General features: G+C 44.2%; 1 protein-coding gene across 3 annotated transcripts; it reads right to left on the bottom strand.

The window, feature by feature from the left end:
- Window positions 1-148: 148 nt before the first annotated feature.
- aclya (ATP citrate lyase a) lies at window positions 149-15,999 on the bottom strand. Of its 3 annotated transcripts, none has more exons than XM_052048364.1 (28): window positions 15,835-15,999; window positions 14,677-14,856; window positions 12,665-12,787; window positions 10,859-10,921; window positions 10,569-10,759; window positions 9,627-9,706; window positions 9,089-9,219; window positions 8,191-8,309; window positions 7,438-7,574; window positions 7,301-7,362; window positions 7,119-7,236; window positions 6,501-6,655; window positions 5,997-6,090; window positions 5,553-5,694; window positions 5,154-5,322; window positions 4,960-5,064; window positions 4,458-4,654; window positions 4,113-4,194; window positions 3,930-4,040; window positions 3,713-3,840; window positions 3,544-3,637; window positions 3,295-3,449; window positions 3,069-3,219; window positions 2,363-2,506; window positions 2,147-2,260; window positions 1,999-2,081; window positions 1,487-1,563; window positions 149-1,418 (listed from the first exon to the last, which is right to left on the bottom strand). In XM_052048364.1, the coding sequence occupies exons 2-28, from the start codon at window positions 14,833-14,835 to the stop codon at window positions 1,324-1,326; spliced, it is 3,279 nt and encodes a 1,092-aa protein (XP_051904324.1). In that variant the 5' UTR covers window positions 14,836-14,856; window positions 15,835-15,999; the 3' UTR covers window positions 149-1,323. The 3 variants fall into 3 exon arrangements, with proteins under 3 accessions (XP_051904324.1, XP_051904325.1, XP_051904326.1); XM_052048365.1 differs by having other exon boundaries at window positions 14,677-14,940; window positions 15,835-15,995; XM_052048366.1 differs by lacking the exon at window positions 14,677-14,856 and having other exon boundaries at window positions 15,835-15,993.
- Window positions 16,000-16,505: the final 506 nt, after the last annotated feature.

The raw sequence follows: 16,505 nt of genomic DNA, 5'->3' as shown, positions 1-16,505 counted from the left end.
TTATATCTACTTATATCTATATACTGTATATTTATATATAACGAGATATATCTATATACAGAGAGAAATCAATTCCAAGTGTTTGTGACGTCACATAGCCCATTGCTTACTTCACTCCAAAAATAAAAACCACGCGTAACCAGGGAAACAACTTGTTTACTGGCACTTTTAATTAAATATCAACACAGCACAGTCAGTAGAGGCACGTTCAGCACAAGCGTTGCCGTTATCAAATCCCAAATTGATTATACTTGTTTTCTAACGAGTTGTTGTATTAATGATCAATAATAACACTGGCTAACAGCAAATTTTAATCACAGATGGCATTGTGTGTCCATGTTCAAATTTTTCGTTTTGAAGTTTGAACTGCGATGACCCAAAAAAAGGAGAGACATGCAGGAACCTGTAGCTTTATGGGAAAGGGAGTTGTCATGCTCCTGTGATCGACTTGTAAGGGTTTTCGGAGAGTAGCTTGGCGCTTGAACTTGTAAACAACTTTGTTGTGAAGAGTAAAGACAAGTGATTCACCATTGGGCTTCTCTTCTCAATCATTTACTGTATCTCCAAAGGCCTATAAAAGCCTGCGCGATACAGATTTTACCGTGCGTTGTACATTTCATTAAAAAAAAAAAAAATCACCTGTTTCTGAACCTAACCCTTAACTCTTAAGTATACATAGTGCATATTATTATGTGTTGTGAAAATCAAAAAACAGGGCAACATTTGGAATCAGTGGAATTCATTCATTAAAAAAACTTGCATCTCTTGATTTTAAAAAAAGTAATTGTTGACCAGTGTAATTAATATCGTACCGGTGTAGCGGGGCACTCATATATTCTCGTACTGTATCATTTTGGTGTACCGCAGTTATTTTACGTCATTTACCTGCGAACGACTTGCGGCAATGAATGGTCCCTTTTGCAACAAATAGCCAAGACATTATAGACGATTAAAACACATTTTCTGATTAGTACCACTACAGTAAACATAAATAAAGCTTTTATCTACAATGTGTTGTCACATTATTATTATTATTATTATTGCACTACATGGTCACCCTGTGTAACAAGCTCAAGATGATGACGATGATCATAAAATTGCACACTGAGTGGAGCTGCACATAACATGAGAACACGATGGACGATTTTAACTTCTGTCACTTGTCAAGACCGGACATGTCTGAGAGGATCTTCACAGTGTTGCATGTTTTCACTAGTGTCTAATACCGACAATTTAAATGGCAAACCATTTCAAGCAGTACCGTTTGAACTGTAACGTATTGATGATATATGCCAAATTTTCAGCCTTGGGTAAGAGCGGGTCCTACATGGACATGTGTTCCGGGAGCACGTAGGAGATGTCGTCCCAAGGGTGACGATACAGACCCTGCTTTAGCCTCTTCTGATCCAGGTAGTGTCCTAAAAAGACAGGTTTTGTTATTATTAATACTTAATCGACCACTTATGTCCTTCTTGGCTTCTCGCACCAATAAATCCCATGCTGCGACCCAAGACAAAGATGCCGTTCAGGGCTCCAATTTCCACAAATTCGTCTGCTTCATCCCTGCAAAACAAAACAAAACAAAACAAAACATTAATTTGTGAGCATAATTAAAATTGAATTGCAAACAATTGCTCAACAAGAGCGCAGAATTTTGGCTTCCTTTGTGTCCTTTATTTCTTCTTATTTTTTGGGGTGTAATGAAGTCTGTTTAGCTTAATGCTAATAGACAGGCATGTAATTCTTTATTCTTTTTCAAAAATGAGTAACATTACTTCAATTTACCAGTCAGTTGTAAAACTCCTAAGTAGTGTGTGCGTTGCACGGCCCCCTTGTGGCCAAGATGCGCGCACACACAATAAGGAGCAGCACAGTTCCCTTTCAAGCAAAAACTGTGGGCCTTTGACGGTATTTGTATTTATTTTACTGCTGATTAAACAATTTGGTGCTGCTGCTGATCCAAATTGTTGGGCCACCTTGGTGGTGTTAATTGACTACCTGGTAAAGCCGCCACAGGTTCGGAGCAAGTCCACAAAGGCTACACCGATGAAGCCGTCCACATTCAGGATCAAGTTGGGTTTCTAACACAAACATAGTGTTAAACACACAGCGTGTTGTGACAGAGAAGAACTAAAGTGGGTCTTACTTTTGAGGTGGTGATCTTCTCCACATCCAGCGCGTAATCCAGCAGCTGTGTGGAGGGGAAGTGCTGCTTCACAAAGTCCTTCAAGATCTGGACTCGCATGTCGGGATTGTTAATCTGAGATGGAGAACACACACACAACGCCCGCCAGACCCTCAAAAATATGACAAAGCAAAGGAGTGCAAGCCCCGATGATCGCACTAACGACGTTTTACTCACAGACTTGACCCTGTGGCCGATGCCCATGATAAGCTTGCCGTCCTTCTTCATCTTGTTGACAAACTCCATGGGCAGCATGCCGCTGTCGAAGGCCTTGCTGAACTGTTTGGCTGCGGCATCCAAGGCACCTCCAAAGCGGTCACCCTGTGAAAGAAACAAACCACAAAATGATTAAAAACATGTTTTAGCTATTTGTTGATGGCAATAGGTCATTTTGGAAGATTTTTTGTGACCATGCAATATGATGAATTGAATTGTCAGCTCTGCTCCTTAAAATGGTAAAAAACAAAAACATTTGATTTAATAAATGGAAAAAGGAGTTTCAGGTCTTCCTTGTAAAACAGAAAAGCCACCTAGTGGCATCTTTAGGCAATTACACACCTTGGATGTGGGTCACTTCTGGATCTTCACTGTTCGCGCAACAGGGCTCCGTCCCGATCCCCTCCTCCCCCCACTTGTTTATTTTCATATTTGTCCACCTTACAGGGCCATTCTGCCCCAGTTCAAAAGTATGCAGCAAAACATCGCAAGGGTCCACGTTTTTTCTGCAAAGGTGCCTTGCTGCTGATAACCGTGTGTCGTCTTTCCTTGTATGTCACCGAACTGTTAGTGAGTCGATCTAAACTGAGCATGATCAATTCTGACATAGCTCTTGTGTTATTTATCACTTCATATCAGGGAGCGTACGGTTCAAAGCGTGTCTTACAATGGTGAGAAGGCCAGAGGTGAGACTGGAGATCAGATCTTTGCCAGCTCGGGCGCACACGATGGTGTTGTGGGCACCGGATACTGCGGGACCGTGATCGGCTGTCACCATGAGGCACATCTCGATGAATTGGCAGGCGTATCTGGGCAGCCTGGAGAAAAACATACTGGATCATTTCATTGTTGTCTCGGTTGTTGATCTCAATTTGAAGGATGAGCACACGGACCTCCGTTGGAACCACAGAAGCCCCAGAGTGCCCCCCAGGCCAATTTCCGACTTGAAGACCTCGGTGATGGGCATGCCAGCGTAGATGAGCTCCTGCCCCCTCTCGTCGCAAATGCTGGTCATGAAGGACGCCGGTTTGCGGATTAGCCCCAGCTCCTGGAGAGCAAGCACACAAGAGAGAAGAACCTTTGAATACAGAAGATCAAGTCATGGAAAAAAAATGGACACAAAGCATGCACATTTTACTGACTCGTGCCCAGGAGTAATCCATCGGAACTGTGGGAGGGGGCAGCTCCGGTGCTGGTTGGATGACTCCTTTGCCCACCAGATCGTCATATACGGACCTGCGTGGATGGAATGGTGACTTTTAAGTATTTGTATACAAATCGAAACACTATTGAAAAGTAACTTCGACTGACTTAATGATCTCTCCCAACTCGTCAAAGTTGTTTGGCACATGAGCACCGGCCTCCTTCAGAGCTTTGTTCTTGGCCACCGCCGTCTCCGAAGCCTGATTAGCGCACGCTCCCGCGTGGCCGAACTGGACCTGAGGCGTAAAGGAAAAACAACAACGACAAGAAATTAAAATCTTTTCTGATCAGCAGCTGCCTGACACATTGCCTGTGTCGCTTTTACCTCAGAGGCGAACATCGTCGCGCAAGTTCCGATGCACCAGCACACCACCGGCTTGGTGATCGTGCCTTCCTTGATGGCCTGGCAGATTTTGTACTCTTCCGTGCCGCCGATCTGCAGCACGGCAGCCAATCAGGACACTCTATTGATAACATTTACACAGAGTCCATCCGGTCGACGCCTCACCTCGCCCAGCACGACGATCATCTTCACTCCTGGGCTGTCCTGGTAGCGCAGTACGTGGTCGGTGAACACAGAGCCTGGGTACCTGTAGCGCGGTCCACATTTGGCACATTTTACATGGATTTGGGGATTTTAATGTAAGGATGAAACAAATCCTCACGTAAATGTTTATTTAGTGCATGCCGGGGCAATTACTCCTTAATACTTTCGTGTACCCTATGATCTGATAACACACTAAGCTGTCCACTGTAGTGTCCCCAAAAGGGTTAATCGAGCAAAACTTGTATCCGAATACCAAAATACAATTTTCAATGGGATACTCAACATCAGCCTGACTTGATTACCCACCTGTCCCCGCCAATAGCCACCCCTTCAAACACACCATCGGTGGTGCGCGAAATGATGTTGTTGAGCTCGTTGGACATGCCGCCCGAGCGCGACACGTACGCCACGCTGCCCGGCCGGTACAGTTTGGAGGCCAGGATGTTGTCCAGCATGCCCCCCGTGTTGCCGATCTTGAAGCAGCCCGGCTTGATGCCGCCCACCTGAGGAAGGAGAACCAACCGCGTTATAAATTGGCACCGTACTGACCATTTGTGCTGCATACATTTGCATGTTCATATTCTTCCTTTTGTTTTTTTAAAATACGGAAATAGTTTTTTTGAAAGATGCTACATATTTATAGAATTTTTCTCACTGGAAAGACATTTAACGGTAATCGGTACATGTAATGTTTTTGGATAAAAAATGTCGCTGTTAATTGCCATGTGCCGGACAATTGTCTCAAAGTCAAAATTTGTGGTTGTAGAAAGTAAGAATAAAATGACATCAAAAAATAATTCCGACTCACGGTTGCTGGTCCGATGATGGTGATGCCCTTCTCATCGGCTACCTTAATGATCTTCCTGGTGTGGGCTTCGGGGATGCCTTCCGCTATGATGGCGATGGTATGAATCTAAACAATTGGATTGCAAAAAAAAAAAAAATCATGTATGAGTGACACGAATTCATTTTCGTCGGGTGAGGAATGAAAAGAGAACAAACCTGCGGGTACTGCATGGTCTCCATCGTGCTGTCGAAGGCCGATCGCAACGATGCGAAGCTGATGACCACGTCGACGTCCGGGTGCTTCTTCATAGCGTCGCCCATGTTCTTGTACACCGGGAGGAGGATCTCTTTATGGCCCCAGTAGAACTTCTGCTTGTGGTCTCCGCTGGAAAAGAAACTGGCTTCGTAGGAGTCTGCTTTGTTCATTCCTTGCTCCTTTTCCATAACATATAATACTGTACCGCTTTGGCGCCAACGTAAGGCCAAAGAATTTTCTTGAAGTGAAGGGAGCTTCATTACATCAGAAATATTGCTTTGGCGCCACCTTACCAACGGATTTTTCTCAATTTGAAGCCGGCATTTGGTATCTGTATCTATCGATGGAAGCATCCTTACGTGAAGGGGTAGACCATGGCCGCCACGGAGGGATCATCTCTGGAGCAGACATAGTCAAAGTCCAGCATGCCCTGCACGGCCCGCGTCTGCATGCCCCAAACGATGGACTTGGTCTGCTTGCTGAACAGCGTGGTTGCCTTGACTGCAAGGCAGACATCTTACATCATCATCACTGCGATGGAAGAAAACGTCCTACTGTTTGCCATCTGAGTCCACATTGATTGACTCTTCGACAGAAGTGAACCGGCATAAAATCCAATCATAATAAAAATAAGAACGCCAGCTGGATTATCACATTCCAGTGTGAGCGAGGGCTGCAGAGTGGTTCAAGTTTCTGAAGAGGGAGCTAAAACTCATCCGATCAAAGCGCTTTTGTGACCGCTAACATGCGCTTGTGCTTATTCGTGAGTAAAGACGTGATGCAGTTTGCGTGCATTTTCTCACCAACAGGAGCTGCGCTTTTGGCTTTCGCTACCGGCAAGCTCTCAGCTTTCCCTCTGTTCTCGGAGAAGGAGGCTGTGCGGGTGGATGCCGGGGTCTGAAAGTGAGAAACTTGTTATTAATGTCACCGTTGTTTGCATCACTGCCACAGATGTATATATTAAAAAAAAGGGTTTACTGCGCTCCTGCATTTTATTATTGGTCATAATGTTGGTAGTTAGAGAGCCTTAGAAGTATTTTTTTGAGGTGATAGTAGAAAAAGTTTTCATTTTCACATTTCCACGTGGTGGAGCGTCCCAGTCCCAATACTGGAAGCTTCCGGGCAAACTAGGAGCCTTTGTGAGAGTGGCCGCAACATTTCGAGTCACATGACATCACGAAAAGCTCTCAGACAAAAGAGCCACAGGGGGACTCAAAAGGAGGACAAAGCACTGTGCCGTTACAAAGCGTGTGCATGACATGCCACAATGGCCCGTTTTTTTTTTTAAATGTCACCAAGCGTCATACCGACGTGCTGCCGCTGGAGTTGAGCAGGAAATTGGCGGTGTGGGCAGCGACGGGAGGCTGGTTGGGGATAGGGCGGTGACCCAGTGCCATGCCCACGATGGCCGTCATGTGGGTTTCTGTGCCAAAGACGTGGATGGGGATCCCAGTGGTCTTGCCTGCGAGATTGGGGATCATTTTAGAAAAGAAAAGAACAATTCTATCATCTTTAAGCTGCTATCAAACAAGAGGTCCCATGTGAAAATGGGACTTGACCTGTGAAGAGGTCATTTTAGAAAAGAAAAGAACAATTCTATCATCTTTAAGCTGCTATCAAACAAGAGGTCCCATGTGAAAATGGGACTTGACCTGTGAAGAGGTCAAGTCGATTCATTACTTTTATTCTCCCCAAAAATGTTTCATGGCTAATTATAAATGATGACGTTAAATAGTGAGCACGAATAATTACTTTTCACTAACTGATCATCTTTTACTTTAGTATTTTGATTTCATACTCTTGATGAATTCCAGTCCAGTTTTCATGCACCACAGAGGGCTAAAAATTCAGATTGGGGGCCACTGGTGTCTGATTTGGCACGATCCTGACTTTCTGTCATTTATTTTTGCACGATATCAACTTGCCGACTTCTCCCATCACCCGGAGACCCTCCTGGTAATTCGGACCGCCGCGTCTGACGAAAATGGCCACTTCGTGCTCCTTGAGAGGCACCTGGTAGTCTCGGATCGCTCGAACAATTCCCTGACGGGGCGGGAAGGCGATAATGTTAGCAGCAGAAGAGAGCGCCAGTCACCCTCGTTATTACCTTGAACGTCGCCGCCACGTTTGTGAAGTTGGCGATGCTCCCTCCGATGATCAAGACTTTGCCTGAGAAATCATCGAAAGGCTCCAAGCGGTTAATTTCCGAAAGAAAGAAAGAACAGGCGCCATGTCGAAAGTTACCATCGGGGTGCTTCTGCCGAGTCATAAGCGAGAGGATGGTCTTGGCGTAGTCGTACGTCTGCTGCTCGCTCGGCGCCCCCGAGTACTCGCCGTAGTTGGCCAGCTCGTCCACGCCGCCCAGGTCGCAGATGGTGTCGCTGTGAGATCGGCCGCACATCGTGGTAAGGGAACAAGAACTCGTCATTGCAAAATAGGTTGGAGCAAACAAAAATGAAAAGAGGCACGGAGGGATTCATTAGTGACAGTTGAGGAGTCTGCGTGGGACATCTTACATCCCCGAACAGATGGAAGAGGGGAGATGGTTTATTACTGCCTTCCTTATTTTAATTACCTCCGCTTTCAGAAACTTGATCTCGCTTCCACTAAAACAATTTAAAGATAACAACAACAACAAATTTTAGGAATGATACAGTGGTGAGCAAAATATGGTCCACCCTGTTCTTCAGACTATTGTGAGATTTGATCCAATACTTTTATTCTCCCCAAAAATGTTTCATGGCTAATTATAAATGATGACGTTAAATAGTGAGCACGAATAATTACTTTTCACTAACAGAAAGTATTTAAATAATTTTGCCAACCCTTTTTAAGATTCTATAACTTGGCATATGCACGTCCGTAGACGACTACAACGAACCCCAACTGGCACATTTCAGGATCAATGTTTCTATATTTTTAGATAAATGCGCTCTTATAGCATTGCAAAAACCACCAATCTCTTGATGTCCGATGTGAAGCTATTCATTGAACTACCTGTACACGACAGAGGCTCCGCCCCCCGCCACCATGGTCCAGATCCGCCCCTGCGGGTTGAGCAGGGTCAGTTTGAGGCTGGCGCCGCTCTTGGCATCCAGGTCGGCGATGTAGGCCTCCTGTGAATCGGGGGGGGGGGGGGGGGGGGGGGGGGAGATGATGATGATGATTGGATTGTGCAGTGTGCCTAATGTAACGGCCTTGATTTTGACAGACAGATGCTCAAAGACACAGACGCACACACTTCTGCTGCATGTCAGGAAAACACTTGCAATCTGAAAGATGCCCCCCGCCCTCGAGCCAATTAGAGCGTCCGTCTGCTGCCGCCGCTGGGTAAGTCTGTCTGAGACGAGCCCAACAGGCCGCGGCAGATTATTGAAACAACAGCTGCGGATGCGAGGAGTATCAAGAATTTAATGCACATACATAAATATTGAATTCTTTGTGCGGTATATCTACCTGTGTAGAGCATAAAGTGAATAATGAATTATGCATGTATTCATTCAGTGTATTATCTATTTTTGTTCAAATATAAACTAGAGATTTTTTAAAAATGCATTAACAATTTTAGAAAGGGCTACAGTGAATTAATTCTACAATAATTACATTTTGACATCATCGTAAATTTATACAACATATCATCCGTCAATTTTAACGAAATAAAAGTTAGCCTAATAATCAGAGATTTTCTACACAGTATATTAAATCCATAAATCGATCATTTAAAAACATAAAAAAATAAATACGAATAATAGATGTGTTCTTTAGACATGCTAAGATATATCTATATTTTACTATTTCATTTACATGTCCAGCAACTACAAATATATATATACATAATAATAATACTACAATTAAAAATAAATAAATAAAGGGGATTGTTATCCGTTGACATTACCTCAGGGTAGGCCTCCCTGCCAAAAGGCGGTGGGAATTCCACATCTCCCCACTTGGCCTTGCAGATATAATCTGCCGTCGCATCGATCTTTGCCGCCATGTCCAGCACGTAGACGCCATCTTTTGTGACCACTGCGTAGAGGAGGAGGGGCGGGAGAAGAGAAAAGGTTGACACCTGCTCACCTACTGATGGACCAACCGTGTGAGCAAAGACGCTCCCAGCGTGTCGCTTGTGTAGGACTTCAAAGCCGCAAAGAGCTTGTTCGTTGTAGCCAATTACCAGCATCAAACAGCGAGCGCATCAAATATTTACTCAGTTACGTACTTTGGGTTGGAAATGTAGCGGAATTCACATGTGAATTTAATGTCCCAATGTTGTCTTCTTTCGGAATGTTTTTTTTTTTCTCCCCGCCCCAAATATCATCATTACGCTGGTCAGCATTAGCTTTTTGGAGGTCTAAAATGATGATCTTCAAAATGATGTCATGTTCAGTTTTGTTCATTTCACAATCTAAATGTAACTTTTTTTAAAAACCTACCTAGTGGGTTGATCTCCAGGTACGTGAAGAACAGTTCTTCATACAGGTTGAAAAGTCCGACAATGAACTGGGCCAGGACCCTGTCATCAGAAGAATAGAACAATTCACGTGAATCAATATAACTTGCCTCGGCTGTCAGAAAGGAGATTTGAATGTGTGTGTGTAAAATATTCTTCTTCCGTCAAGGGGGAGTAACTCTGTCAGTCTGCTGTCAGAACCTTGTCTGACCCACGTGGTGCAAGCCACAGTGACTCAGCTTCCCTAGTGTGCTTGGAATGGAAAAAGCCTATGCCAGTGAAAAAAAGGTGGTGGTGGGGGTCTTGAGTGCGTGCGTGTGTGTGTGCGTGCGTGTTCCGTCAATGTCAGCCAAGACAGTGAAACGCAGCCGTAACGAGGAGTGCCGCTGGACAGACGGACTAGAAAGGAGGGGGGCGGTGTTGGTGGGGTGACTGGCTGTATCACCGCCATCAAAATAAATGGACGTGCTGTGAATCCAGAGCGGCCTTGAAGGAAAGCTGGGGGGGTGGAGTCAGATGGGGAATAAAAAGCCAAGGAGAGAGTTTGTCATTTGGCTAATGGAAAGCATTTGCAGCCCCACCCCCCACCCGCAACGTCACAGTACTTCTTTTATGAGAACGCGGAGGCCTTCAATACTGGAGTACTATATTGCGAAAAACTGAAGCGTACTATGAGACATCTGAGTAAATGCTAGGGGAGCCTGGATGTTGTTTTCAATCTTCTCGGCTTCCATTTGTTGTCGAAGAGTTTCAGTTAAAAAGAAAAAAAAAAAAAAAAAAAACACATCTTTTTAAAAAGGCAAGCCCATCACAACGCCACTTATTGCCGCCATTTTCTTCCCAAAGCCGCACACAGTGACAAAGTCCGACGACCGTGAGAGCTTCAGTCCAGTGGTGATATTTAAGAAGCGACGCCATCACTCACAGCCTCTTGTCGTTGGGGACGTTGGCGAGCAGCTGCTTGCTCACCGCGCCCTCGCTGATCTTCTCGTCCACGCCAACCAGCAGCTTCTTGGCCTTGGCGTCCACGTCGCCCACGTCCACGCCGCCCTCGTGGTGGAACAGTACGTGGTCGCCCTCGCGGGTGGCGTAGATGCACACGTAGAACTCCTCCTCCTGGATACAATCAAACGGCGCTGCGTCAACGTATTCTTGGGCGTGTTGGTACGTTACTGATCTTGAAAACAAATATTTTGGTACGACGAGTGATTTTACCTGCTTGTGAGGGACAAAAGGTTCGATGAGGAAATTCTTGAGAACCCCTTTGGCTTTTCCCACCTGAGGAGGAAGCGCGCAAATCAATTGTTAGGAGCACGTCAAAGAAAATGCGGCATGCATCGCAACAAGTCTAGTACGAGCCGTGCTAACATGTTTTGTTCGGGTTGTTTGGTGAATTTTTTTTGTGGTAACAAATTGCAAATTTCTTTATGTCGTTCAATTTTAGTGATTCGCGGATTACAGAGTAAATTGTTGGAGGAAGTTGAGGAAACTGAAAATGTTGTAAGGTTGTCATCATCTGGATTGGACCAATATTTCATTTAGTTATTCGTTCCTCATTCCTGTCCACGATGCATATTTCTGGTTGCCGTGGAACAAAATGGCGAGGAGAACAAGATATTATAAAAGAGTAGCACGACAGATTCCTGGGAGAACGTCATTGCTTCTTGCTCCGGGGGGGGAAGCAAAGCGAAGGCAGCTCATTTGGCGGGGCTGTCGCCGCGTTTGTGTTCAAAGGCCAACAGGCGCTGGCAGCTCTTTCACAGTCAAGGGATTGGTGAGGGTGCGAGGGGGGGGAAGAATAGAATAGTGTGAGGAGGGTGCCATTTTGAGGAGTTCAGAATAAAGGAAGGTCCAGGTGGGAAGTTAGCTCGCCTGATTTAGCCGTCTTGGTGCAATTCGACACAACTGCCAACTACGCATGCAATCATGAAGGGTATGAATTAACTGACAGTGTCAATAAAACTTCATCAGGATTACCTCCGCCAAGGGCCAATTGTGTGACAGGTTAAATTGAACAGACACAACAGACACTCATATATAAAAAGAGTTAAAAAAAAAAAAACTCGACACAATTGCCAGGTTTTTGTGAAACAAACAAACGGGACCAAAATAAATCATGTCTAAACTTTTTCCACCAAGCATCTGGTTTATAAAATGTATTCCTGAATTGAAAAAAAAATCTTTGGTTTCACCAAAAAGAGAAGATTGTTGTCTTAGAGTGCTACTTTATTGATTATTCCTGTGTTAGTAGCTTTCCAAGCTAGCAGGGTTATATAGCAGTGTGGCACAGATAGATCAAGTTGACTTATTATTATTATTACTGCCCCCTACAGGATTGGAGTGTAACAATATCATTTAGTACGTTGCCATCAGTTGCCATGTTGATAGCGCATTCAAAACATTTACCGGTATGCATTTGTTGACCACCGCCAGTTCCTCATGCGGTGCCAATTCTATGAATTCACATTCAATGTGTACACAACTCCTGTGATCCACCCGAGCATTAAAATCGGTCTGGCATGGTGTTCGTCTGCAGTTGGTACAGCGAAATTCGAGTTACCTTTGTTGTGACTGGTTAGCATCGCTGTCCACAAATATTAATGGCTCCTGCGCGGTTACCCGAATCTTATGCAATGCTCAATTTATTTATGGGAGTCAATCAGCTGCAACGTGGCGGCTTTATTTATCTTGCTTAACGGCCACACACTTGTCATGTCATACGTGATGAAACACACACACGCACACACACACAAACTCTTCTTGACTGGTTTATGGGGGCATGGGAGCTTGAAGAAGCATCTTGTTATTTTATCGGGCGAAACCGCATCAGAGTGATGGATGCTGTGTGTTGTCGGCTCTCTCGACTGCACTGGCGGACTACTAGATGGAAGTGGAATGCCGCTTGTTCACACCGAACGTAGCAAATGGGTCCAAAATGTGAAAATAGGAGGAAGGGGAAGGTGAAGGAGAGGGCGGCGGAATGATGGCGACGGGAGTTATTGGCTTAAGTGGATGACGTACCGTCGTCTCTTTCATCAGGCGGCTCTTCAGCCACTCTTTGACGCCGTTCAGGTCCAGGTTAACGCCGACCAGGCCCAGCTTGCCCCGCCTCTTGATCAGCTGGTCGGGCTTCACCACCAGCCTCTGCACAGGAAGGCGAATCACGTTTAGAATTGAAGTCGAGACATCGATACATGAAAAGGTTGCTCAAAATGAAAGCCTTACAATCGAATAAATGCATCCTTTTCTACCTTTCAAAAAAATATGATCATAAAATTCTCCAGAGAATTAATATTTTCAATACAAAGTTAATGTTAAAGGGAAATGTATATTTTTGGCAATCTGCATTATTTGCAGGAAAAAATAATTACAAATATATGCAGGTACTGTTAATCTCAAAAGGGAATGTGAATAAATGAAACCCTCCAAGTGATGAATTCAATTATCGCATAATTTAGTACCACTGATACAACACATACTCACTGCATATAAGTAACTTTTTTTTGCATGGAAACAAGAGTACATAATATCAAAAAGTAGGGCTCTGTGCATTTACAATAAATGCCTCACTTCTCGTCGGCAGCAGTTCGGAGGATGAATGATGATATATATATATATATTTTTTTTACATGGGCACATAGGGTGGGTGTTGCCCTTGACAATAGCGAATACCACATGTGGCTGAGTAATAAGACAAGATCAACACTAAGTGTGCAAATAAGAACAACGCCCTGCAAAATATCCAGATGGGCTGGTGTCTTTTTGCAAATAGAAAAGTGGGGATTACACAATCTGGAAATGTGTCATTTCCTGGAAGGCCAACGTTTCAAAAGGCATACATTAAGAAAGCAGAGGGGGAAAAAAACCCAAAACAAAACACGACTCTCTAGTTTGGATAAATCAACATTCAATTTAGACAAATGATACTTAGGCAGCTGGTTCATTTACTGCAACATGGTTGCTGCCACTTAAATTTATATTGGGGCTGAATGATTTCGAGAAATAATCTCATTGTTATCCCTCCCATTCCAAAATATGCTTGAAATTTAATAGCCAAATTTTTTTTCCAAGGTAATATTCACATTTTTTTTTAAACAACATAGTTGGTGGACGACTGGTTAGCATGTTGGCCTCACAGTGCAGAGGTCGTGGGTTCGATCCCGGCTCCGGCCCTCCTGTGTGGAGTTTGCATGTTATCCCCATACCTCCGTGGGTTTTCTCCGACACCGGTTTGTTTCCTCCCACATTACAAAAACATGCACGGCACACTGATTGGGCACTTCAAATTGTCTCTTGGTGTGATAGAGAGCCCGAATGGTTGTTCGTCTATGTGTGCCCTGCCATTGGTTGCTGCCTCAAGACAACCAGAAAAGGCTCCAGCACACCCGAAACCCTCATGGGGGGAAGCGCATCAGAAAATGGATGGATGGATGTTGGTTAGAAATACACATGGAAATATGACCGAAAAAAATAATCACACATTAAGACACAATATTGTGGGGGGAAAAAAAGAATTCATTTTTCAAAATCTTTCAGCCCTATTCAAGATACCCCTTCATTTCAAACAGAGCCATTTCTCAAAGAGCGACAGGATACTTCACAATAAAAAAAAAACCCTAACTGGATTCTGCCGTCCCCCACTGAAAAAAACGAGAAGGAGCGCTCTTCCTCCCGCTAACCGGCGAATGACTTATGACAGTGGAGCCATTACGATCTGGGCCCTCGCCAGTGATGAAGAGGAGGAGGAAGGTGGGAAGACACGACAGACGGTGAAAGTTAATGCAATTTCCTAATCAGTGCTCGGGCAGCACATCGCTCACTCTCCTCTTCGATAGCTGCCCTCTGCATCACCGTCATACCCGAAGACTAATTCAATTGACGTTCCGTTAAAGCCACTGCAACTCCTAGGAATGCTATGATGCTACACCCCCCCCCCAACCCCCACAATTTAAAAAAAAAAAGGATCATTTCCTTGCCACCACGTATGTGTAACAGTGAGAGCTGGACTTATGAAGTCAACCAATCATCCAAACCTCTGTGAGCAGCCAGGGGTGCTCCAGCGCCAGTCGGTCCAGGTCGGTCTCGGGGGTGACGTTAGCATAGCGGAACCGGTTCTGGACCGTTGCTGGTGTGCAGATGTGCTTGTAGAGGAACTCCTTGCCCGTCTGCTCTGAGATGGCTTTGGCGGACATGGCGGCTCGATGGGACGGGGCCTGACGAGATGGATGAAGGCAAGGAAGGTTTGGTGAGCGAAGCAGACTAAATGTAACCAGCCACAGCTTCTCTGCGCTAATAACCTAAGAGGCAATTATTTACCACTCAGGTTATTGTCCTCTAATAGAAACAAGACACGAGCAGAGTAGCAAGTATTTGAAAGCATTTCGGGTGCGTACACTGGTTAACCTCCATGTTGTTTGCTTTCAATTTTCCCCATGGCAAATATAGATCAAAATAAATAAAGAACATGTGACAATTTCTACGATTAGGTATATTTTATTATTGGTTTAAAAAAAAAGCAAGTTAAATATTCTCTAATGGCATGTTATTTATGACCTACCTGATTTTACAACCACTGATCATTTCCTTCTGAATCAAAGCCAACAAGCGCCTTTCATCCGTGTGTTGGCGCATCCGGTCTATTTTATTTCACTGAAAGCCCCACTATTTCTTAACTGGGATTATTAATAGAAGTACTGTGAGACTATTGATTATCACTAGACTGGATTCGCTGCTGGCTGCGCCAATAACACTTTGCCGGGATGGATGGAAACAGTCTGTGCTGGAACAACAGCCATTCCTGGTTCAAGACATTACTGACTTTAATTAGAAAGCTGCTGGTGATGATCAATGGGTGATAATGAATATTGTTTCAAAACGGCACGATGGATGACCAGGTGGACCATTTAAGACAGATTTAAGAGAAACACGAGTAGACTGAAACAGTAAATAATCACATATGGAGTTAACAAGAATACTATCTGATTCCACTCATTCGCTCATTCGTTCTAAAAGTGGTTAGATAAACGTCCAATTTCAAAAGACAAGTCAAGAAAAGTTGATGGTATGACTCAATTTTTTATAAGTCACAGTAACAGCCTTTGACGTCAGAGTACAGTCGTTCGATTTGCTTCGACGATAGTTTCATTTCTGGAAAAAAAAGACCTCGCGTAAAGAAATAAAAAGATACAAACCTTGCGTTAAAATATAGTCCTACGAGGGGGTTCTAGTGAGGTTTCAACACGGGGTGTGTGTCAGTTTCTCCGCGTCTCGGCTTTTGCCTTGACTCGGAACCAAGCAAGTGATACCGCAGAGTGAGAAGAGCTTGCGTTCACTTTTGTCTTCCGCCTCCCATCTCTGCTGAGGGAGCATCAGATAGTCCTCGGCCTCTGATTGGCTCGCTCCTAACCATGCTTTATTGACGCATTCACTTACTGTGGGGTAAAAAAAAATCCCGTCATTTGTGGAACGGATTTTTAAACAGAAAATGTCTATTTGCTATATTTAAAACAAAAACAACACGCTTGGTAAATTAAAATACAGATCACATCCATAGAAAGTTATTTTATTTATATAATTGCTTTTGAGTGCTCTTGGTGTTTAAGAATAATGAAATAATCACGGATTATTGAACGCTTCATGATTTTCTTCCAAAGGCTCAAGCACGCCACTCTCCACAATAAAGTACAATTGACAATGATTGGTCGACAGTCTTATCTACACGCTGTACCCAAGGGAAAGGTTGGTTGAAAAGGGCCAATATACACTTGACCCATATTTGTTTAAATGACGCTGTTCAGGTGACTCATTCAAAACCTGCCCTTGCCCTGGGTGGAAAGTTGTACTGAATCGGTGACTCCAACCA

Source organism: Hippocampus zosterae, chromosome 17 (assembly GCF_025434085.1).
Source record: "Hippocampus zosterae strain Florida chromosome 17, ASM2543408v3, whole genome shotgun sequence".
Taxonomy (NCBI): domain Eukaryota; kingdom Metazoa; phylum Chordata; class Actinopteri; order Syngnathiformes; family Syngnathidae; genus Hippocampus; species Hippocampus zosterae.
This window is presented reverse-complemented; position numbering and strand designations above follow the sequence as displayed.

Bases quoted from the DNA above. Each gene is read 5' to 3' on its own strand.
- aclya (XM_052048364.1), bottom strand. From the start codon at position 14,835: ATGTCCGCCAAAGCCATCTCAGAGCAGACGGGCAAGGAGTTCCTCTAC. The intron at 8,310-9,088 runs GTAATGTCAACG...CCCGATTCACAG, and splicing joins GCAGGGAGGCCTACCCTGAG to GAGGCCTACATCGCCGACCT. The intron at 2,082-2,146 runs GTAAGACCCACT...TGTTTGTGTTAG, and splicing joins AGAAGATCACCACCTCAAAA to AAACCCAACTTGATCCTGAA.